The sequence below is a fragment of the Lissotriton vulgaris genome, chromosome 10, assembly GCF_964263255.1.
Source record: "Lissotriton vulgaris chromosome 10, aLisVul1.2, whole genome shotgun sequence".
Taxonomy (NCBI): domain Eukaryota; kingdom Metazoa; phylum Chordata; class Amphibia; order Caudata; family Salamandridae; genus Lissotriton; species Lissotriton vulgaris.
Genome location: NC_141698.1, coordinates 835627177 through 835650232, shown reverse-complemented (window position 1 = coordinate 835650232; position 23056 = coordinate 835627177). Strand labels below are relative to the sequence as shown.

The following is a 23056-nucleotide window of genomic DNA, read 5'->3' as shown; positions in this document are numbered from 1 at the left end:
TAGAGGCAGTGTGTAAAGCATTTGCACATAACATTAGCAACATTACTCACCTGAAGAAAGAGTTGAAAGATTCGACAGCCACAGGTGCCTGGGAAGCAAGAGGGAATGCCTTTTCTGGTGTTGTTAGGAGGTTGGGAAACCTACGGAGTGCATTTGTTGGAAGCATCCTTAAACCCTTAGTTATAATTGCTCTTTGTGGAGTATTTCTGGTTGTGACTATTAAGGTGTACAGACGAGTAAAAGCAAAGAAGGAAGTGAAGAGAAAGAGGGCAGATATTGAAATAGAGGATAAGCAGAGCAGATACCATGATGACATGACATTTCTGGAGGATTTCAGAAGAAAGATGATGAAAACAACCACACTGTGATTTGTCCATCTGATAAGAGATTGATACAATGGCTTGATTCGACATCAGAGGGGGGATTGGTGCAACACAAAGATTCCCCACGATTTACATGTCAAAAATGTCACAGGCACTTAAGAAACACACAGTATATAAGTGCACTTAACACATGATTCATGTATGGTTTAATGAATGAATGTAACTGTTGCACTCGACATAGAGGAAAGAGTATCTTCACTGTAAGATAAAAGAACTTACTTAAACAAATATTTTACTTTAATTAAGTGTGATTCAAAAAGAATCATCTTCATTTAGTAGAAAATGTATTCACCATACAGACGAAATGTGACTTTCTAAATGTATGTGCTACTTCATGTGAATATCATGTAAAAAATTGACACTGTGATTAAACACTTGCTTACATATGCATAAAGTAATCTTGCTAGAAACAACAATCAATGTATGGAATGTGCGCTTTAATATGCTATATATTTGATTTCTCAATTATAGTTATCTTTGAGTATTATGATGATTTATTGAATATTACATGTAGTATGAAACATAATACATTAGAAACATGTATTCATTTGTGTTTAAATGTGCACACACATATTAAATATGCACCATTGAAGTTAACACTAAATTTTAACATGAGTAGGCCTGTATTTCACCATGCTGCATAAAGCGGATTTCATTTTTCCGCTAAGTTGACATTTCTTGCAGGTATGCATTGTTAGTTTAGAACAGGTAAATTACTGTACAAGAGATGGGGGGACAGGAGCCTGAGAACAGGACCTTGATGAAAGGTACAAGGAGAAACAGAGAACTAACTGAATGAACTATTGTCCAAAAGTTGCAACTTATGTCTTTGAAAGATAGAAAACGTTCCCATGTCCAGTGTGGGATAAACTGGAATTTTTACAGTCTGCAACGTGATGGTTTGTTGATTTCAATGGACCCCGGGTGTTATGATCGAGGGGGTGATGCCCAGTGGACTTTACATGTTATAATATACCGTTCCCATTGTACTATTACTCAGATTCCTCACAAATTCCTTGCAGATCCCTTTCAAACTTGGCCCCGATGCTGATCAGATTCCTGCCGACACCATTTATTCATTCCCTCCTTTCTTAAGACATTGCTGGATTGATGGACTTTGAGAGGGTTTTATGTTCAATGCTTTTACTGATTTTTACTGGAGTATGCTCAGACTGACATTTACTCTTGAGCCATTGACTGAGCTTTTAAGATGCTAACGCTTTGCTATTTTTATTTCTTTTGTCCTGACCTGACTTCCTTTCTGGAGTTTTCTTGATTGCTAGAAAAGAAATTCCAAAACCATCCTCTAGACTCTGAATTTTAGATTACTAATGGTAAGGGTAAGTGCCAACAGACCTCTACCAAATGTTGGTGTTTCTGAATCTTCTGTAGAACTATCATGGTACCTGTGGTATTTGTGACTCATCCAGTGGGTTGAAACACCAAGGAGATTTGCTGTTCACAAACTATGAAATTTGCATATCAATCAATCAATCAATCGAGGTTGGTGAAGCGCTCTACTCCCAGCGAGGGTCTCAAGGTGCTGGGGGGAGGGTTAGGTCTAGCAGCTCCGATCAGTTAAAAAGCCAGGTCTTGAGTGCCCGTCTTAAGGTGAGTAGGGTAGTCGTGCGTCTTATTTCAACTGGGAGAGCGTTCCATGCTGTGTCCGCTGTGTAAGAGAAAGCTCTCCCTCCGGCTCCGCTTCGGTGGATGCGGGAGATCTCTGCCAGGGTGAAGTCGGAAGAGCGAAGGTTCCTCTTGGGTTTGTGGAAACTCATTCGGTCGTTGAGGTATTTGGGACACGTTTTTGTGAGGTTAGGACCTAGCAACAGGGTGGACTGACTCGCTAGGGATAGTAACTGTTAATACCAGTGGTCAGGGTGGGCAGGAACTATAGCAAATGGCCTTGCCGAGCTTTTTATTTCTTTTGCATGAATAGTTCCTATCAATTTGTCTTTCACAGCATCTGATTCTAAACTATTAATACTTTCTACCCCTCACCGTGTAGGAGATGGTCCTCAATTCTATCCTGTCACTTGCCTTTCCATCTTCCCTTCATCCTCTAACACACTTCTCTCCTCTCTGCTCATTCCTCATTACTTCCTTATTCCTCTTTTCATGCAAACTCAAATACATTAGGTGTCCTGCTGACAGAGTGCTACTGCTGCTGTGGACATATCCAGCTCCAAACCGCGAAGGAGATGCAGAGATTGCAGACATGATTGCTTCCTGAAATAAGGCTAAAACATTTAAATAGGTCTGTTATCAATTTAAAAGGTCGCTTGGAAATACTTAATTGCTGCACTTAATGCAGTCTCTTAGACTAGGGTGAGCAAGAGAGCATTAACTATTTGATTTACTCAGTGAAAATTGAATTGTATCATTGTGCCAACCAGAATCCCTTCTCCGGAAACTCCAACACTACTGGATGTAAAACTACACCCACGTCTTTTGGCACATGTCATTCATGTATTACAAATAAGTGTATTTGATGTGGTGCTGCTTAACAGATATTACATTAAAGCACATCGAGAGTTGAAGAGGGCTCCCAAATCTATCCCTAGAGATCCCACTCAAGTTTCCGAGTGTCAATTATTCTCTGAGCATCAGATTTTGACATTGTTGTTCTGTATAGCCATCACAGAACTGCTTGTCTGTTTGATACTAATTTGCCTTAATTTATTTCAGCATGTGGGGATCCATGTTGTCATGCTGTATCTTTATAACATGGTGCTGAGAGTTGTTTATTTGAATTTGATTATTAACTTGTAATAAACCCTTCTGAACTTGACTACCGATTCCTGTTCCTCATTGTGCTGCCAAATGGTTACACTGTAAACTAAATTTTGATTGACTGTCAATACTAACTCCTGTCACCTCTCAAACGGACATAGAGGTCCATCGGAGGATCAATGGTATGATGTATTATTGAATGCCTAAACTCAACAGTGACTGAAAAGGCACTTCCATTTACAAGCCAGACTTATTGGTATTGACAATTGACAATGCTTGTCGTTTTTTTTTTATTCAATAAAAAAATGCAAGCATACTTGATGACAATTGGTTGATAAAATAAACCACAGGAATAGATATTGTGTTCACTTGCCAAGGAGACATTTAAAAAAGGCACTTAGTCAAAGTGGAGAAGTGTGGCTCACTGGTTAGAGGAGGCAGACCTGGAAGCAGAGGTCAGCCCGGGACCAGGGTTCAATTCCCGGCTCGGCGGGGTCTTGAGTCCTAAAATGTCCATGGACTCGACAATTCTCGCTCCGGTCCCTACTGGGTTCACACTCTGCGACTCTGGGCAATAGCTTGCTTAATCTCCACAATGGCCCCTCGCGGCGGGATGCCTGGCTTTCACATTGCGGATACCCTGCGGGGGTTATCTCACAGGGGAATACCAGGATGCAATCCCTAAGCAAGCGCTTAGAAACCGCTCGGTGATTTGCGCTATATAAATTTCTGTACATTTACAAAGTTCCCACCACGGGATCTCTCCTTGTACCCTTGAGCCCTACATAGGGTTTTTTCATGCCGATCGAATATCACTATCGTTTTAGTCATGAAAAAGTTGACAGCTGTGGTCATGACACAATACTCTGAATGCATTGTTTTGACAGTTCAAGAGTGGGTGGAAGAGATTGAGATTGAGTGTCGATCAGTTTCATCTCTGTACATACGCTCATTATTACCCTTGCGCGTGTAGCAGCTATTGGAATTGCTCTGTTGCTTCAAAAGTTAGGGCAATTAAAAATTTGTAAGTAAACATCCGAGGATAGGTTAAGTGAAATTCAGGCACAGTAATCTTGTCATCCCCAATAACTTCTATGGTACTCCATTCTGTATACACGCCACATCCTGAAACATTTACTTTTTTTAAGCAGCTTGAGTACTGTAGTTAGAAAAGTATAAAGTTAAAATGTTTAAAATATTTCTTAAAATCTTACTGTTTTAGTAAGTATAGGCCTATGTTGGCGAGTTGATTTAGCTTCCTTTTTTTAGGTGACTTTAATTATATTTTGAACCACGGGCATTTTAAGGATTTTGGGGGCCCTGGGCCAAACCTATTTTGAGGGGCCCTATTCCAAACAGCTTTGAATTTATAATCCAGTTTCGGCTTCTTCACGCGTGGCCCTCTTTCGCCGGGTCACTGACAGTGCACTGGCACACTGGTCCAAATTCCAAATGTGTTTACATCTAATATTCAGAGATAGTGACTGTTTTTTCAATTTTGAAACACAGCAGCTCGCTGTTGCAGATAATCCCTGTGACCCATTCCCATTTCGCATATGAGGTCTTGTTTGGCTCTAAAAGAAACTTTTTTTGTTGATGGTGCACAAAACATAAATAAAACATTTCTCTGCAAAATGCCTGTAATAGACTAATACATATTACCCACAATAAAAATAAATTAAAAGAGGAAAGCATTTAAAACAATATATTTTAAGGCTTATTCAAGGGCGTCAAGGAAAGACTCGGCAAAACAGATACGGCTTTGTGGGGGCGAGGGGGCATCCTGATAAGCTGGGGTCCTGGGCGGACGCCCATTTTGTCCAGACCTCAAAATGTCTATGTTTCGAATATCGAAATTTTATATTGTTTGCTACTTAGAAATGGCCGACCGGTTGACAAAGTAAAGGCCGTTTTCTATGATTATTTTTAAACCCCTGCCAATCAGAAGCGCGCTACATGTTTTTCATCGGTCCACCAATCCAGATTAGGGACGGGATGACATGTGTCATCATAGGCCGTTGGGAGAAAGAGGCGGGGAAGCTCGTTTGTTTTCCATCTAGGAAGCAGCATGGTGGTGTGTAACTTCTTCCTACAGGGTAGGTGCCGGTACGGCGATCGCTGCTGGAATGAGCACCCAGGCCGCGGCGGCGGAGGGAGAGGCGGTGGCGGTGGAGGAGGAAGAGGCGGTGGCGGTGGCGGTGGCAGTCGACAATATCAGCAGCCGTCACAGGGTAAGCACCATTAGGGCTCTACCAAATGTTGGTGTTTCTGAATCGGCTGTAGAACTATCATGGTACCTGTGGTATTTGTGACTCATCCCGTGCATTGAAACACCAACGGGATGTGCTGTTCACAAACTATGAAATTTGCATAGATGCGTTTTTGTGCTATTAGGACCTAGCAACAAGGTGGACTGGCTCGCTAGGGATAGTAACTATAGCTAATAGCTTCGCCAAGCTTTTTACTTCTTTTGCAGGAATAGTTCTTAACAATTTTTCTTTCACAACATCTGTTTCTAAACTATTAATACTTTCTACCCCTCGCCGTGTAGAGGGTCCTCGATTCTAACCCGTCTCTTGCCCTTTCCATCTTCCCTTCATCCTCCAACTCACTTCTCCCCGCTCTGCTCATTCCTTCCTTATTCCCCTTTTCATACAAACTCAAATAGATTAGGTGTCCTGCTGATAGAGTGCTGCTGCTGACATATCCAGCTCCGAGCTGAGAAGGAGATGCAGAGATTGCTCAAGTTATGTATTTTCTATTGAGACACTGAATTGCAGACGAGTAGGAAGCATACGCTAATCAACCAGCAAAACGTTTTGTAAATATAATGGTTTTCAGCGTAAATCACTTAAACGCACACGGAAAAAAGATGCAAAATCAATAAATGTCACAGTTGAAAGAGGATTGAAAACGAAAGAAGACATTGGAAAAGTCTTTTATTCCCTGCCCTACCCGAAATAAGGCAAACAATGTTAAATAGGTTTGTTAGCAATTTTTAAAAGGTCGTTTGGAAATACTTAATGGCTGCACTTAATGCAGTCTCTTAGACTAAGGTGAGCAAGGAAGCATTAACTCTTCATCATAATAAATGCATTATATTTGATTTACTTAGTGAAAATCGAATTGTATCTTTGTGCCAACCAGCATTACCTGCTCTGGAAACTCTAACGGTACTGGATGTGTCTTTTGGTACATGGCATTCACGTATTACAAATAAGTGTATTTGCTGTGGTGCTGTATAATATATATTACATTAAAGCGCATCGAGAGTTGAAGAGGGCTCCCAAATCTATCACTAGATATCCCATTCAAGTTTCCGAGTGTCAGTTTTCATATAAACTAGCCATAAAGGAAAGTGCTGTATTGTAAGTGTGTATGATTTGTAAACATGTAGTACGTATTGTGATGTAATTTTAGAATGACGACTTATAAGGGTTCCAGGGAGTTCAGTTTGGGGGCTTGTGAAGGAGCTGCAGTGTTTGCTTTAATTACTCATGCTCATCGCGCGGTGTGCACGCATATTACATGTTATTATTTGACTATGCGTCCACGCGTGATGTGGTCGCAAGGTATGTATTTGTTTAATAATGCATCCACGCGCGATGTGACCATTTGGTGGTTATTACTCTAACGTGTGGTCAGTCACCGTTGGGGTTTGCCTCTGGATGGAAGCCTCGCGCATCGGGTGGAGTTTGTTATCTATTGGAAATAAATCTAACTACAACTTTCCTTAGTTTCATCTGTGGATTATTCATCATAACATTTGGCGACGATCGGGAATAAAACTCCACCATACCCACGCAAGAATTTTTCATCAATATTTGATGTTAAATTAAGGACGTACCTTTGCCGGTTTCACCCTGTGAAGTACTTCGTTGAAACATTCTGTACTCTTCACCGATGAATAAGGTACGTCAAAATATATTTTATGCGCGATTGGCTTAAATTTCAAGCGTGAGGATTGGCCATTTATAGACTGTTTTACATCTCATGTACGAGGATTGGCTATAAAAAACTACCCTATCTCACAAGCTTGAAGATTGGCCAGAAGAGACTAAGACTGTCTTTTAGTCCGTTTTCTGTGACTCAGCTGTGATTCGCCGTTTGATATCCAATCCTTACTCCCGTTCTTCACGGAAGTCTTCCAGGCGTCTTAAGCAATCAAGATGTCAATTTGATAGACATCAGTGCGTTGCTACAGCGACACACACGCTTTCTCTCTTGGGAACTTTCCATATTTTGGGATTCAAATCTGCATCGGTGCGTTTTCTCAACAACGCACACATTCCTCGGATTTTCTCATTACAGCGCATTTCTACAGTGATGCGCACGCTTTGAGAATTCATTTATGGTAAATACAAATACTAGCGCATTATTTCAGCGATGCGCACGCTTTGAAAACTCATTTTGTGATAACTTTGCAGCGTGTTACTTCATCGACGGGCACGCTTTTCATCTTTTAATTATTTTATTCCAGCTTACCATAAATAGATTTTAATTTATTTCCTTATTTACTGTTTGTATTAGTGTTTGAAGATTATCTCATATTCTTCACTGTTTGTATTAGTTTTTAAAGGTTATTTTGACAGAGGGGGATATTGTGTTCTGTTCATTTTATTATGGCTAATTTACATTTACAACATATCACTCAACTTCCTCATTTTTTGAGTAAACCTGGAAGCCCTGAAATAATCTGGAAAGAATGGTTTGCTTTATTTGAAAATCATCTTATTGCTATAGATGATATGGATTTTTCCTCTGAACGCAAATTTGCAATTCTTTTTGGGTGCCTTGGTCAAGCAGCTCAACGTATTTTAAAGTATTCCTCCAATTCCTCCTCCTGCTCAAAGTGGTGACCGTAATTGGAATGTATATCTTGAAGCAGTGGCTCGTTTAAAAAAACAATTTGCTGAAGAGCCAAATATTATGTTAGAAAGACATAACTTTTATGCTAGGAAACATAGAGAAGGTGAAAAAGTTGAAGAATATATTTCTGCCCTTAGAGTTTTGGCAACCACATGTGAGTTTGGGCCTCTTTGCGATAATTATATCAGGGACCAGTTTGTTTTCAACTGTTCTTCACGGAAGATTAAAGAAAGAATTCTTGGTTGCAAAAATCCATCTCTAAATGAGGTAATCGAACTTTCTTTAAGCATTGAACGTTCCGCAATTACTAGTAAAGTCATGGCTGATGCGTCAAAAAGTGGAGTCAATTCAGTTAATATGTCTGAACCATGTCAAGAAAATTCTGTGTGTTCTGTAAATTTTAAAAACAAAAATGTAAAATTTGTTCAGAAAAAACAATCTAATTTTTGTTACAGATGTGGATCGAAGAACCATTTGGGCAACTTTCAAGGGTGTCCTGCTATTAACAGATGTTGTGTCATTTGCAAAAAGATGGGCCATTTTCAAGGTGTTTGTAGGAATTTAAAGAAAGCACCTACAGTTAACTATGTAGAATCTGATGTGTGGGAGGGCAGGCTTGATAAACAGGCGTGGAGGCTTAAGAATAGGTTGAAAAGGAGGTTTATTAACAAAAGTAGAAGAGATAGGTTGTTGAGTAATGGTTTTCAGTTGCTTTTCGTCTTCGTCCGAGGTGTCCCGTGAACTGGAATGTTCTGATGAAAATGGGGGTATTTCTTCCGTCTGGATGTCCTTGACCGTGATGTTCGCCCCGGAGGCTCATATGGGAATAAAGAAAGGACAACGGAGCCGTCAAACTATGTTGTTGCTAATTTAAAGTCGTAGTCACTATTTCCTCACCGTGGTGTGCTAGAGTTTTTAAAGTGCCACAAGAATAGGTCCAAGAGCCCAGAATTACGATAAAGCAATGAGATTCCAGTGTTAAGGTAGAAAATAAAGAAGGGAATATAGGTATAGTCAATTGTTTTGTATCTTCCCTTATGGACGACAACGACTGTGCTCAGAAAAAACGGTGTCTCCATGCATTTATTCCAAAAGTAAACGTGTGTAGTCACAAAAGAGTTATCCTAAAGTTCACAACCCTCTGTTACACGTAACTACCTTACTTTCCCACTCTGTCCCACCCGCTCCCCAATTACTCCCAAGACCCTGACACTAACCTGGCTCCGCCGTAACTCTCCTGAGTCACGGCCGCTCCCCAGCCACCTCCGGACACCACCAATCTTCGGACCAGGCTTCTTCTTCCTCTTCGGGATTGTCGGATGGCCAGTTCCTCTTGGTATCGGGTCCCGCGTTTTCTCCTTTCCACAGGTCGGGTCCCGCGTCTTCTCTCCTCCAGTCGGGTCCCGCGTCTTCTTTCCTCCAGTCGGGTCCCGCGTCTTCTCTCCTCAGATCGGGTCCCGCGTCTTCTCCTTTCCTCAGGTCGGGTCCCGCGTCTTCTCCTTTCCTCAGGTCGGGTCCCGCGTCTTCTCTCCTCCAGTCGGGTCCCGCGTCTTCGTACTCCCTCGTGGTCTCTCTTCCGCGTTCTTCCTCTTCGGCACGTTTGTTCTGCTCTTCTCTTATTGGTCTCTCGACTCCACTTCCAGGTCGTGGAGGCGGAACTTCCGAGTTGTTTCTACTGTGTTCCTGTGAAGATAGAAGAGAGGAATCTGGGACTCGTGGGTCTCGAATAACGAGGTGGAAACTCGCTCCGCTCAGGTACTTTCTCACATGATGTTATTGATGATTGTGCCAATTCTTTTAGTAATATTGTTGTCACTTTAGATGATAACGGCCAAGTTAACGATATATAAAAGGTCCTTTATGCTCTGCTGTAATTGATGGTATTCCTTTACAGGTGATGGCGGACTCTGGTTCCCCTTTTACTATTCTGAGAGATTCTACTTTCTATGACTTTTGGAAAAGAAAAGTTGAATTGTTACGTTCTGATGTAAACCCGAAGGCCTTTGGTGAAAAGGACATCAACATGATTGGGTATTTTGAGGGTTTAGTACAATGTTTAGGTAGAGAAACTATTACCAAAATTTATGTTGCTGAGAAAGGCAAAAATATAGTTGGCTGGAAGGATCTTGCCCTCATGGTATTATATTTAGTTCCTGGTGATGATAATCCAGTTAAGGTTGGGGATCTTCCTGTGTCAAGTGTAGGGTGCATGTCTGATGGTTAAACTTTTGATGCAAAACAGATTATGGAAGAGTTTAAACCTGTGCTCAGTGACAAAGTTGGCAGTGTTGAGGGTGTGGAACATAGAATAATATTGATCCCTGGGGCTCAACCTGTAGCTCATAAAGTTAGATCTGTCCCTTTGAGCGTCCGTGCGGAATTAGACAGGTCTTTGAAAGATCTGTGTGAACATGGTATTATTCAACCAGTTGATTCTTCACAGTAGGTGGCTCCGATTGTGGTCGCTCGCAAAAAGACTGGCGAAATTAGGCTCTGTGCGGATTTACGCAGTTTAAACAAGACTATTATTGTTGATTGCCACCCTCTGCCAAAGATCCATTAGCTTCTCGCTAATCTTGACGGGGCTAGGTGGTTTTCTCTGATCGACTTAAAGTCTGCTTATCATCAGGTCGCTTTATCAAAAGAGTCTCAGGAGTTAACCACTTTTATTACCCTGTTTGGTGCTTTTAAATTTTTACGCCTTCCCTTTGGTCTAGCTTCGGCTGGGAGTGCCTTCCAGAAGCTTATGGATTCTCTTTTCTGTGAGGTGCCTGGAGTTCAGGCTTACCTCGATGACATTTTGATTTATGCTAAGTCTTTAGAGGAGCATAATACAATTTTGAGACGTGTCCTTACCATTTTGATGTCTAAAAAGACTTTCCATGGTTAAGGATGATGATGAGGATATCTCTGCTGAGGATATTGAATGCGTCACCATGGTGGATGCTGTTGGTGAATTGACCCCTGTTTTATCTGAGAATGGTTGGAAATGTGCAGGTGAAAGTGATTCAGTCCTTCAGAAGGTTATTCATTATTCGACCCGTAGATGGCCGGAGCCTAGGTGTCTGGAGGGTGAATTACGTAGATTTTCACAGGTTGCTGATGAGCTTTCAGTTGAGAATAATATTGTTCGCAGAGGGTAAAAATGTATTCCTCCATTCAAATTACGGCCTTTGATTATAGGTGAAGCTCACAAAGGTCATTTGGGATTACTAAAACCATTATGAGGATTAAGGAACATTCGTGGCCCTCTTTAGATGTACAGGTCAGGAGATTAATTGATTCTTGTCCAGAATGCCTGGTTTCTGATAAACATTGGCATACAATGAAAGTCCCTTTATCTCCAACTGAATTTCCACATGCAGCATGGGAAAAAGTTGGTATTGATTTTTCAGGTCCTTATTCTATTTTGGACCAGGAATGCAAGTATGTTATCCTATTAGTTGATTATTATTCCAAGTGGATGTACCACAAATTTGTTAAAATACCCGATTCTGACTCTACTATTTCATTTTTGAAAACAATTTTTGATGTGGAGGGGGCTCCTAGGGTGCTTGTCAGTGATAATGGCACGCATTTTGTTTCCGATAAGATGAGGAAATTGCTTGGTGATCTAGACATTAAACAACTCAAAGTTGCTTTATATTCCCCATCTTCTAATGGTTTGGTGGAAAGAGGAAATAAGGTGATTAAGGAGGGCATTCAAACGGCGTTGGTTTGTGGAATGAATGTGATTAATTTCATTAGGGAGAGAGTTTGGCATTACAACACTTCTCCACACTGTACTACAGGAGTCTCTCCTTTTATGTTGAGGAACAGAGGTTCGCATTCTAATTTGTTTCCTTCTTGGCTTCAGAAATTATCCGGGGATAAGGAAATTGACCTGGGCGCTATCCGAAAAAGAGTGGATGCCAAACAAATGTTTATGAGGAAAAATTTTGATTCTAAGTGTAATGCTACTCCTGTGGATTTTTCTATGGATGACGGAGTTTTGATCAAAAAGCCTGTCAAAGGTAAAAAAGGGGAGTCAAAGTTTTTTCAACCATTAAGGGTTCTTAAAGTCAGTAAGGGTGCTGCTTTCATTGATGGTAAAGGTTGGTGGAACAAACCCCATCTTGTAGAAGTTTCTCATCAACAAGCAAACATCATTAGAAACATAAGGAATGAACCTGTTGAGGATTTGGATTGGTGTCATTGGTTAAATGATCCTGTTAATGTGAACAGGTGTGTTAATACTCATGTTCAATCGGCCAATGGTTGTGTTAATTCCTCTGATGCCAATTCAACCAATGCTTCCTCTTCACAGGTTATTTCTTCTTATGGCAGAGTCATCAGAGCACCTAGAAAATTCAATGATTTTGTAAGGTATTGAAGTTTGATGATTCCCTCTGAAGTTAATTTGTTTTTGTTTTTCTTTTGTTTCTATTTGTTGTTATAAGGGGGAAGGTGGTGTAGTGGTTGCTTTAATTACTCGTGCTCATCGCGCGGTGTGTCGCGCGATGTGCAGTCATCTTACATGTTATTATTTGACTATGCGTCCACGCGTGATGTGGTTGCATGCTATGTATTTGTTTAATAATGCATCCACGCGTGATGTGTCCGTTTGGTGGTTACTACTCTAACGTGTGGTCAGTCACTGTAGGGGTTTGCCTCTGGATGGAAGCATCGAGCATTGGGTGGAGTTTGTTTTCTATTGGAAATAAATCTAACTACAACTTTCCTTCGTTTCATCTGTGGATTATTCATCATAACAAGTGTGCCGGTACTAAGAGTTCAGGGCTGTTGATATAGGTTTAACCTTTCTAACTAACTGGAGTGGTTACTACAGAAATTGGCGACAAATGGACACCGCCCTGGATGTGGTGGGATTGCCCGCAGTGTTCATCTGGCGTCTTCAGTAGGCGAACATAGTCTTCCACGAGCAGTTCATGCTTCATTTAAGGAAAGCAAAGACCACAAAGGAAGCTGAAGCAGGGTGCAGCACAACACAAGGAAGCTGGTGTGAAGGTTTTTTTTTTTTTTTTTTTTTTTTTTTTTTTTACAAAAAGGCTGCTGCAACCCTAGCCTACTGCAGCGCAGTGTGTGTCAAGTTCAAGTTTATTGTATTAGCATAGATACTTAAGACCATTGCTACATAGTATCTCATAACATTTTTCATTATAAATTGCAATTTTAAGAGTAAGGTTAAAAAAATAAACTTGCTAAAAATCAGTTCAAATCAATTCAAGCCAGTAGATCTGTACAAGACATTATAATTAGTTCATTAACTTAGCGGCTTTTTTTTTTTTTCACAACCAATTTTATTGAGCAAATGAGCAGTGAGAACGTGGCGTCCCCAAAACCGAAGATCACCAAGACAATATCAATACAGCGAATCATGCAAGTGATGAAACAGACTCAAGTATAGGCTCAGTACGGAACCCCCCATTTACCCAACCCGTCCCACAACTCCGACACCCCCCAGCCCAAAAACTCCCCCTCCACCCCCCCAACCACACGTGTACAGAAAGTAAAGAATAGAATGTGTAAGGTGCAGTGCAACCAGAGCGTCGCTGCTTCGGGCCAACAATGTCACTGTAGTCAAATGTCCTCCTCTCGCTCCGCCGGGGGATCCAGAGACAGGCCCCGGTAGTCGGCCCATCGCTTCCATATTTTGTAGTGTTTGCACGGGCAGCCCCTCGCTTCAAAGATCGGCCTCTCCAGGCCCATGAAATAATCTAGCCCAGCCTTCCATGCAGACGGGGGGGGGCTCCCACCGCTTTCCATGCTCGGGCCAGATCCCGCTTAGCCACAACAAGCCCCAAGAGCAACAAGTGACGCTTATATATGTTTCCCCCCACCCCCTCCATGATGTGCAGTAATCCCAGTCGGTGGGTACGGGGAAGGTCCCAGCCCAGGACCTCTGACAGACAACTCCACACACCCCTCCAGAACCCAGCTAGCCGGCCACACGTCCACACAGTGTGCATCAGGGACCCAGGCACCGCTCCACAGCGCAGGCATTCCGGAGATGCAATCAACCCAGCCTTCCACAGCCGCTCACGTGTGTAGTAGGCGCGATGCAAGTATTTAAATTGGATGAGTCGGAGCCGGACAGCAATGGCGGTACCTCGTGGGGACTCCAACGCCTCTCTCCAATCATCCTCCTCAAGAGGGCCAATGTCCACTTCCCACGCCGCCCGAAGTGAGTGTAGGGTAGAGGAGCAATGGATGACCAGCGTCTGGTATATCTTGGAAACCTTTCTGTCCCCCAGATCCCCCATAAACACCTTAGCCTCCACCGGGCTGAACTTCGGCAGGGAATCCTGACCAGCGATGCTTGGGGTGAGGGCATGCCGCAGCTGCAGGTAGCGGAAGAACTGGGACTGGGGCATCTGGAACTCCGCGCGGAGTTCCTCAAAGGATTTGAGGGTGGTGCCGGACATGACTTGGCCCAATTGTGTAACACCTATGGTTTTCCAGCCCTCAAAGCCGGTCAGGGCCGCCAGCTCCGGGAGCAGACCATTATGCCAAAGTGGCGTTTCGGCCGTTAACTTGCCCCACCAGCCCATGCGGCGCAGGGTCTGCCGCCACAGATCAAACACCAGTCTGGTAACCGATGGCAACACACGGCGCAGGCGAATAGAGAATGGTGTGAAGTGTATGATCACCCATGAGTGACCGTTCCAGGGCGTATGCCGGATCCCCCCTATCGCCATACCACCATTCGTTGAGGACCAGTAGTTGGGAAGCCTGGTAGTAGGAGAGGAGGTCCGAGGTGGCCAGGCCACCCCAGTACGTAGACAAAAAGCATGTCTTCAACGCCACCCTGGCCGCACCACCATCCCACAGGAAACGGCCCAATACAGAGTTGACCTGACGGAACCACTGCTGGCCAACGGGGTACGGGAAATTCTGAAGTTGGTACAAGAAACGTGGAAGCGCCACCATCTTAAAGATGGCCGATCTCCCAAAGATAGTAAGCGGCATCCTGGACCAGGTCTTGACATCAGCCTGGACTCGTTCCCACACTGGTAGGACACCACGAGCCCAAGCCACCACGCATGACTCCGATAGGAAAATGCCCAGATATTTCAGGCCATCCGTCGCCACCCGCAGTCCCTCGGCCCAAGGGTCAGTGACGACTCCGCCGCCCAACACCCACAGGGTCGATTTATTAAGGTTGAGTCGGAGACCCGAGATCTCACCAAACACGCGCATGACCTCCAGAACCCGGGGACCCGAGCGTTGTACGTCGGTGAGAAAGAAGAGGACATCATCCGCATATAGCGCAATTCTATCCACCAGGTCCTCGTTCCAGACAAAGCCGCTCAGCTGGGCGTCCGCCCGCACCCGCGACGCCAGGGGCTCCATGGCGAACAGGTATGGGGACAGAGGGCAGCCCTGTCGAGTGCCCCGACCGATACGGAAGCGCCCGGAGGTGGCCCCGGCCACTCGGACCGAGGCCGTCACGTTAGTGTAGAGCAAGCGTATGTATGACAAGAAAACCGGGCCTAGGTTGAGGCGGGCCAACAAAGTGAATAGATATGCCCAGCTCACAGAGTCAAAGGCTCTGTCCATATCCGCCAGTAGGAGTGCCGCCTGTTCGTCCCGAGCACCCATGGCATCGACCGCCGCCTGCGCCCGTCGGATATTATGTCGAGTGGCCCTGTGGGGCATGAATCCAGCCTGGTCGGGGTGGACCAGGTCAGCAATGTGGGGCAACAAACGGTTCGCCAGGGCCTTTGCCAGGAGTTTGGCCTCGATATTTAGAAGGGAAATGGGCCGGTACGAGTCGTGCCTATCCGGTGCCCTGCCCGGCTTCAAGAATACCACAATCTCGGCATGGCGCCAGTCTGGCAGCAGTTCCCCTTGGGTCCGCGCCGCCTCCAGAGCGCGCCGATAGTGGGGCCCCAACTGGAGGTGGAACTTTTTATAGAATTCGCATGGGTAGCCGCTCGGGCCCGGTGCCTTTCCTGTATTCAATTGACCTAGGGCCTCCCGAGTTCCTCAGCTGTGAGCGGGGCGTCTAGAGCGGTCCTGGTCTCGTCGGTGACGGCCTGCGGTAGCAGGTCGTCAAGATAGGCGGAGATCTCACCCGTCTCCAGGTGGTCACGGGGGGCGTATTGCGTCTCATAGTAGTGGGCAAAGCTAGCCGCGAGCATGTCCGGGTCCGTCATAACCGAGCCGTCTTCCGCCGTGAGACCTGGTAACACAAGGGGTTGGAAGGTCGCCTGGCACAATCTGTGGAGCATAGTACAGGACTTGTCGCCCCACTGATACACCCTGCTACGCGTGGCGAGCCACGCCTGCCTTGCCTCGTCGTAGAGGACTGAGGCGTACGACTGTTGGGCCTGCAGTAGCTGCCGTACTGCGTCGTCGTCGCCCCCATCCCGGCCACGCTGCTTCAACTCTTCCACGCGGGCGGCGGCGGTCACAATGGCCTCCCGATGCTTCTGCCGAGCAGCCACGCACCAGGCAATATCGACACCCCGCAAAGTGGGTTTCAGCGCTTCCCACACCACCGTCGCATCCACACCGCCCATTAGGTTCTCTCGCCAATAATGATCAATCGCCTCACGCAGGTGATGCACATACTCAGGCTGCTGCAACTGCCAAGACGACATCCGCCATCGAAACGGCGGTTTCTTCGTGGGGGGGGCTATGGTAGCCACAACAGGGGAGTGGTCAGACAGGCCTCTGGGGAGTATCACAGCATCCCTGACTCGGCTCAGGCAGGCACCCGGTACAAACAAATAGTCAAGTCTCGAGGGACCCATGCACCGCCGACACATATGTGATTTCACGCACAGCAGGATGAAAATGGCGCCAAACATCAATCCAACCCAAGCTATCCACCGTTGCACGTAGTCTGGTGGGAGCAGCAGCAGGGGGGGAGGGGGGGGATCTACAACAACAGGCACCCGCCTCTGGCGATCCAAGCCCACATCCATAACCTCGTTCCAATCACCTCCTACCATGGTCAGCACATCTGGAATCTCGTCCCACAACGCAAACAGTCGCTCAGACAAGGCCCACTGCAGGTGGGGGGGGGCATACACGCTACCAAATACCACCTGCTCAGTGCCCAGCAAGCCCTTAATGAACACGTAGCGGCCCTGGGGATCAATCCATTGCTTCTCATGTACATACGCCACCCTACGATGGGCCAAAATATCCACCCCCGGCGAGCCCCTCGTAAAGCCCGCATGGTACACCTGCTGGAAGCCGAATCTCTGGAGACTAAGGACCTTGGAGCCCAGCATGTGGGTCTCCTGAAGCAGCAGCACATCCACCATTTCTCTTTTCCCCCAGCGTAGCACAGCCCCACGCTTGATTTTATCCAGAATCCCTCTCACATTCCACGTCACGACCCGAAGGGCCTTTTGAGGGCACACAGTTGTACAATCAGCCATCATCGAAACAGCGCCCGTCGCCCGGCCCTCTGCACCACCCCGGCGCACCCCACCAACCAACAAAATCAATAGCAACATACACGTGTGGTCCCACCCCCCCAACCCCAACGCTCAGCAGACCCTCCCAGACCCAAGCCCCCCCCCCAACATCAGTAACAGAACAACACCCCCCCTCGCCCCGCTCCCCCCACCCCAATACCTCATAGAACATTGAAGTATCTGTTGCGGCATGGAGAGACCCGGGTCCAAAACGGAGGACCCAGGGCCCGCCATACCAATCGATCCCAACACCCCAATCAGCACACACTCACCTCCCCCCCCCCACCACAACACCCACAACCGTGAGGGTCTGAGGCCCAAGCTAGGCGCCTCCCGAGCCCCACAGTGATCCCACCAAGGGTCACAGGATACCTCAAACGTGGATTGACTGGCATGAATAAAGTCACATTAGAACAGTCTCACCAGCCGACGTAGGGCAACACATTGTCCGGCAAACAAGGTCCAATCCCCATCAATGTTCAGCTGCCTGCATCGGAGTGTTCAGAGTCCCTCGCACCAGCAGTCTGCGATGCACTGGCGGAGGCCGACCGCTTCCGCGATCGAGACCTCCGGTGTCGTCCCTTTCGGTTCTGGCGGTTCGTCCGCTCCGGCGACGATCCCTGGGATCTGCCCGGGTCCAGCCCCGGCTGGGCATGCGGCCTGAGTCTCACCGCTTCGTCTGTCCAACGGAACACCTCCTCAGGCGTATCAAAGAAATGTGTCCGGGATTGGTACACCACTCGCAGGCGGGCTGGATACAGGAGGGAATATTGGAGCTTCAGGCCCCGCAACTTGGCTTTAGCGGCCACAAAGGAGTGTCTCTGCTGCTGCACCAGCTTCGTGTAATCAGGAAAGATCATGATGGTATGGTTGTCATAGGAGAGCGAGCCTTTGTTCCTCGCCTCCCGCAGGATGACATCGCGGTCGTGATAGTTCAGCAGCCGGGCGATAACAGGCCGAGGACGCTCACCCTCCGGCGGCCGCTGGGTCAAGGCCCTGTGCGCCCTCTCGATCACAAAGCACGTGGACAGTGCCCCTTCGGGGAGCCAGCTCTCCAGCCACTGGGTCAGGAACTTCTCCATGTCGTCCTTCTCGCACCGCTCCGGAAAACCGATGAAGCGGAGGTTGTTCCTCCGTGCACGCCCTTCGGCATCCTCCACCCGGGCCGCCAGTGTCTTCTGGACACACTCCACCTCCGCCATCCTCTTCTTCAGGGCACCAATGTCCGTTTCGGTCACCGTGATTCGGGATTCGGTCTCGGAGATCCGCTCCACCGCATTGCGGAGGTCCTGGTGTAGCAGGGTAACGTCCGCTCCTACCGCCCCAATTTTGGCATCAAGCATATCCCGGGATTGGGGGATGGCTGCAAGGATCGCTGCATTGTCCGGCCCGGGTCCGCCGCTGCCACCAGCCGCACCGGAGCCACCACTAGGCCCCGTGAATTTGTCGATAGGGCCATGCTTAGGCTGGCCGCCTCCACCAGTCCTGGTCATGGTCGATCTCTGGCTCGTCAGGACCACACACCGGGCGGGGCGGACACCACCCACGACAAGTCTCAGTAACCTCTCGGGAGCTGCTTCGAGCGTTGTAGGCCCCGGACTGGAGCGTCGGCACAGGAGTCCTCAAGGAGGAAAAGGGCAGACCGGCACAGGCCCGCAGTCGCGAAACTCGAGGTCCCGGCTTCACAAGGGCGGGGCAGGCCTCCACCACGCCTCGTCGCCTACGAGTGTCCGCCCAAGGCGTAGGAGTGAAAGGCTTCTCCGTGATCCGAGGGCAACTGTAGCTGCAGAGCTGGGCCAAAGGCTGCGAGGTGGGCGCCACCACCACCCGCGCGCCTGCAACCGCCACTGGGTGTCGCGAAACTCGAGGTCCCCGGTCTCCAGCCGGCCACCAGGCCGCACGTCGCCGTCTCCACTGCCGGGTCTTAGGAGAAATGAAAACGCAGGATCAAGACACCGGAGTAGGCAGGGGACTCCCCTGAATCGATGCCAATCTCTGGGTACCAACTGCGGGCTCGGGGGCCAGGATAAATGAACGGATTAAGTCCGGGCCGGCGGGAGCTCTACAAAGCTGCGACCGCCATCTTCGCCCACCAAGCCACGCCTACCAACTTAGCGGCTTTTTAACTTTTTTTCATTTTGGCAACAATATTGTTCTGTCCAAAGATGGCGTTGAGATCTGCCTGTCGCTGTTGTGGCATTTTCTTCTCCACCTGTCTCAAAAATCTTACCAGGCGACCATTCATCTGCGTGTCCTCTGGTGCCAAGCACGCCAGCACCAATTGTATCCGTGTATGAATGCCTTTGTGATTAAAAAGTGGCTTTAAAAGCTGTTTCTGTTCTTGTGTCAGTTCTGTGCATGGTAGCCCGCCATGCACAGAAGCCGGTGCTTTAGGAATTGGATTTTAGTGGATCTAGCAAAACCCAAGGCTGTGTATTTTTAGGCAGCGGGGGAGGAGTAGTTGCTCAACGTCATCCATCCATGCGACCTCTTGGATAGAGCTGCTTTGTCCTCAATCCAGGATAGACGCGTTACTGTTTTCTTTGCTATTTTTTTTTTTTTTTTAAAGACCGTGAGTGATAGGTGTTTCCCAGGGTTCGATGAGGCCGAGGTGGTCAGACTTGTTGTTAGACCCGTCTGCTTCTGAGAGTCCCTTCACCACTATGATTTCTTTTGTTCCCCTGTACCTCCCAAAATTTGTCGCTTTTCTTTGTCTACCAGGACCTTTTGTGTGCTGTTTCATGGGGCTAGATGTTCCTTGACGCCCAGTTGTTCACAAGGTTTTTGGCACCTATTTACAAGGCGCCTGGCGACACCTGTGACATTATAGACTGGGATTGGCAACCTGTATGAATGGCCTCAAAATGGTGGCCATCCTTTTTCCTCATGTGAATGACTCCCCTTGGAGCCTCCATGAACCTTGACCTTTCAAGGCTTTGGCGCCCTTTTGCTTGGCGCGCATTCCTGACAGGAATTGCTTTATTTTCCTCAGGTACACAAAATGGCTGCTCTAGAACCCCAGTATGGTGGCTGTTAGGGTCCCAAATACCTCTTAGAAGTGCCATGTCATTGGCTTAGCCCAAAGAAGGTTCTAGAACCTACTGGCACGAGCCAGCACCTCAGGGCACTGGCTATATAAGATCCAGTCCCTGGCGGCCATTTTAGATGACCAGAAGACTAGATAGGATAATGATTTTCCAGATCTAGGTGAAGGAGATTCCAGACTTGACACCAGATTGACACCTGCCCTGTTGACCCCTGAGGCGGCTGGTAGTGCGGGCAGTAGAGCAAGCAAGGGTCACTGGCGTGGATCCTGACTGGTGTTCCAGTCAGCTCTGTGCGGTGACCTCGCGCCTACAGCGCCTGCCCAGCGAGTGCCTCGTCACCCCCAAGAGACTGTGGCCGTTTCCGTGTGCCTTCAACCCCCCCCCCGGTGGTGATTTACGACAGACTCGGGTCGCGAGGCAAGAGCAAGTTTGCCGCGAGCGTCTACTGTGCCCCCTTTGTGACAGGCGCTTCCAGCAAGGAGCTCGGACGTCTCCGAGCCCCACCGGCGTAGAGTGCTTTCTGCGCAGACTGAGGTGAGGTGGTGCGCCGGGGCGGGGAAAGGCCGGCCTTTGTTGGGCGGGACTACTGTCTCCGCCCCTCCCCAGTGAATCGGCGGCTGTAGCTGTGGGCGGGAACCATCCCTGTTTGACGAAGTCGGAGGGAGGTCCGTGGAGCCCCTGAGAACCCGTCGCTGGTGAGAGAAGTGCTGAACCCGACTGAATCGCTTTCCGATTGCAGCCGATGTGAGGTGGGCCCGTTTCTTCAGGTGGGAAGCGGTGATATAAAGGAACTGTGAACCGGCATTTATTTGACTGAGCGCGAAGTTCGTGTGACCTCTTCGGCAGGCCCGTTCGTCAGTGTACAGACTTTGAACTGGTGCCGCCTGAGTGCTAGCAGTGGTAAAGCCCCTAGGCGCTCTTAGACCCCACCGGCAAACAGAGATCTCAACCCGGTGGCAGCCGAGTGTAAATGAAGTGTTCACTGTCTTTCCTTGCCTTTTAGATACACGCGCATAACCCCCGTGTGATTCTTAAAGAGTCCCAACACTTCTTTTGTGCCCAGAGAAGCCTGTGTACATTAATGATGAAATCGTCATAAACTGTAAGAGTTATCTTTCCAACCTGAAATGTATTTGCATATGTAATGTTCCTGAAGTATTTAATTGGTGACAGCGATACCAGAATGAACCTGTGAATGTTCTTGTAACTGAACCAGTATTTATTCTGCTAAACAGAAAGTGATATTTATTCTATTTATTGAAGATATTTATTCCCGATATTTATTCTATTTATTGAAGATATTCATTCCTGATATTTATTCTATTTATTGATGAATCGTAATCCTGAGCTTATTTATTGTATCTATTCCAAACTCGAAACCCAGCAAATTGTGACCAAAAGAAATATAAATGTGCTTTCCTAATTGATCCCCATTCATAACAGAGAAATTTTACATAAAGGAATCGTATTTTTCTACAACAGTGGTGTGGTGTCCTTCTTTTTGGTGGTTGTAAAAGGAGATATTATTGGGTCAAAGCCGGCTTAACACGACAGCCTTCACTTGCCTTGACACTTGAGCCAAGCTACCCCCCTTTGTGCTGGGCTTGCCCATCGCAGGTCCAACACTTGTTAATAGATATTTTGCTGCAGGTGATGATTTTTATATATTGTAGTTCTAACCACAAGTACCAATTTATTCTACCTGGTTTTGATTTTCGTACTTTGTCCCAAAAGATGACTGTTGCGCCTTGTCTTGCGAGAGTCTGTTTCTGGACACCAAACTCAAGCCTGATCTGTGCTGGTGAGACTCTTGTTGGTTGGCCGAAAATGATTCTGTATGGTTTTGCAACCATACCATCTAGGAGTTTGGAGCCCCTGCCCCTCTGTGCCTCGCTCCCTTAAGTTATTGTGGGTAGGAGTTGTGCCCATATTACTTCGGCAAATGGGGCAAGTGAGGGGCCATTCAGTTTAGATTTAACATTTCTTATCGTGACTGCCAGGGCTGTTCCCTTCCTTTTGATTGAGTCCCTTTGGGCTGTGAAATGCCTGCCTTTGTCAATGATCACTTCTAGATATTTGTATTCTATTGCAGAGTCTCTGCGTGTCTGACCCCAAAACCAGGCAAATGTTTTCTTAAAATTCTTTTTGATTGGTTTTCTCCAAGTTGATATTCAAGTTGTTTGCCTCGCGTAGTCAAATGTTGTGTTAAGCAGATGATGTAAACTCAACTAATTAAAACTGTCATCTGCATAAAGTAGACATGGTAGTACTAGGTTCCCTAACCTTAGGGAGTGTGAGTTGCTGGCAATTAATAACAGGCTAAGGTCTGCAAGAAACAGGTTAAATAGAGTCGGGGCCAGCTCACACCTTGCTTGAGACAATTCCTTGTTGCTATCTGTCTTGATAGAGTTGACCCGTCTCCCAGTTCTACTTGAACCCAGGTCTCGTTGTGCAGATTGAGCAGTGTCTGGGGTATGCCCCAGCTGGCCAGTTTAGTTCAAAGTCTGTTACGGTTTACATGATCAAAAGCAGCCCGGTAGTCCATGAAGCACAAATATAATGGCATTTTAGTGGACGATGAGCAGGGCCA

The 23056-nt window shown here is 46.9% G+C and overlaps 1 protein-coding gene across 1 annotated transcript in view; it reads left to right on the top strand.

The window, feature by feature from the left end:
* Window positions 1–5108: 5108 nt before the first annotated feature.
* The window catches only part of NUP42 (nucleoporin 42), a 298102-nt gene continuing 280154 nt past the window's right edge, over window positions 5109–23056 (top strand). Inside the window, exon 1 of the mRNA XM_086941764.1 lies at window positions 5109–5347. Coding sequence (XP_086797890.1) covers window positions 5185–5347 — 163 coding nt within the window. The 5' untranslated portion in view covers window positions 5109–5184. The remainder of the gene's footprint in view (window positions 5348–23056) is intronic.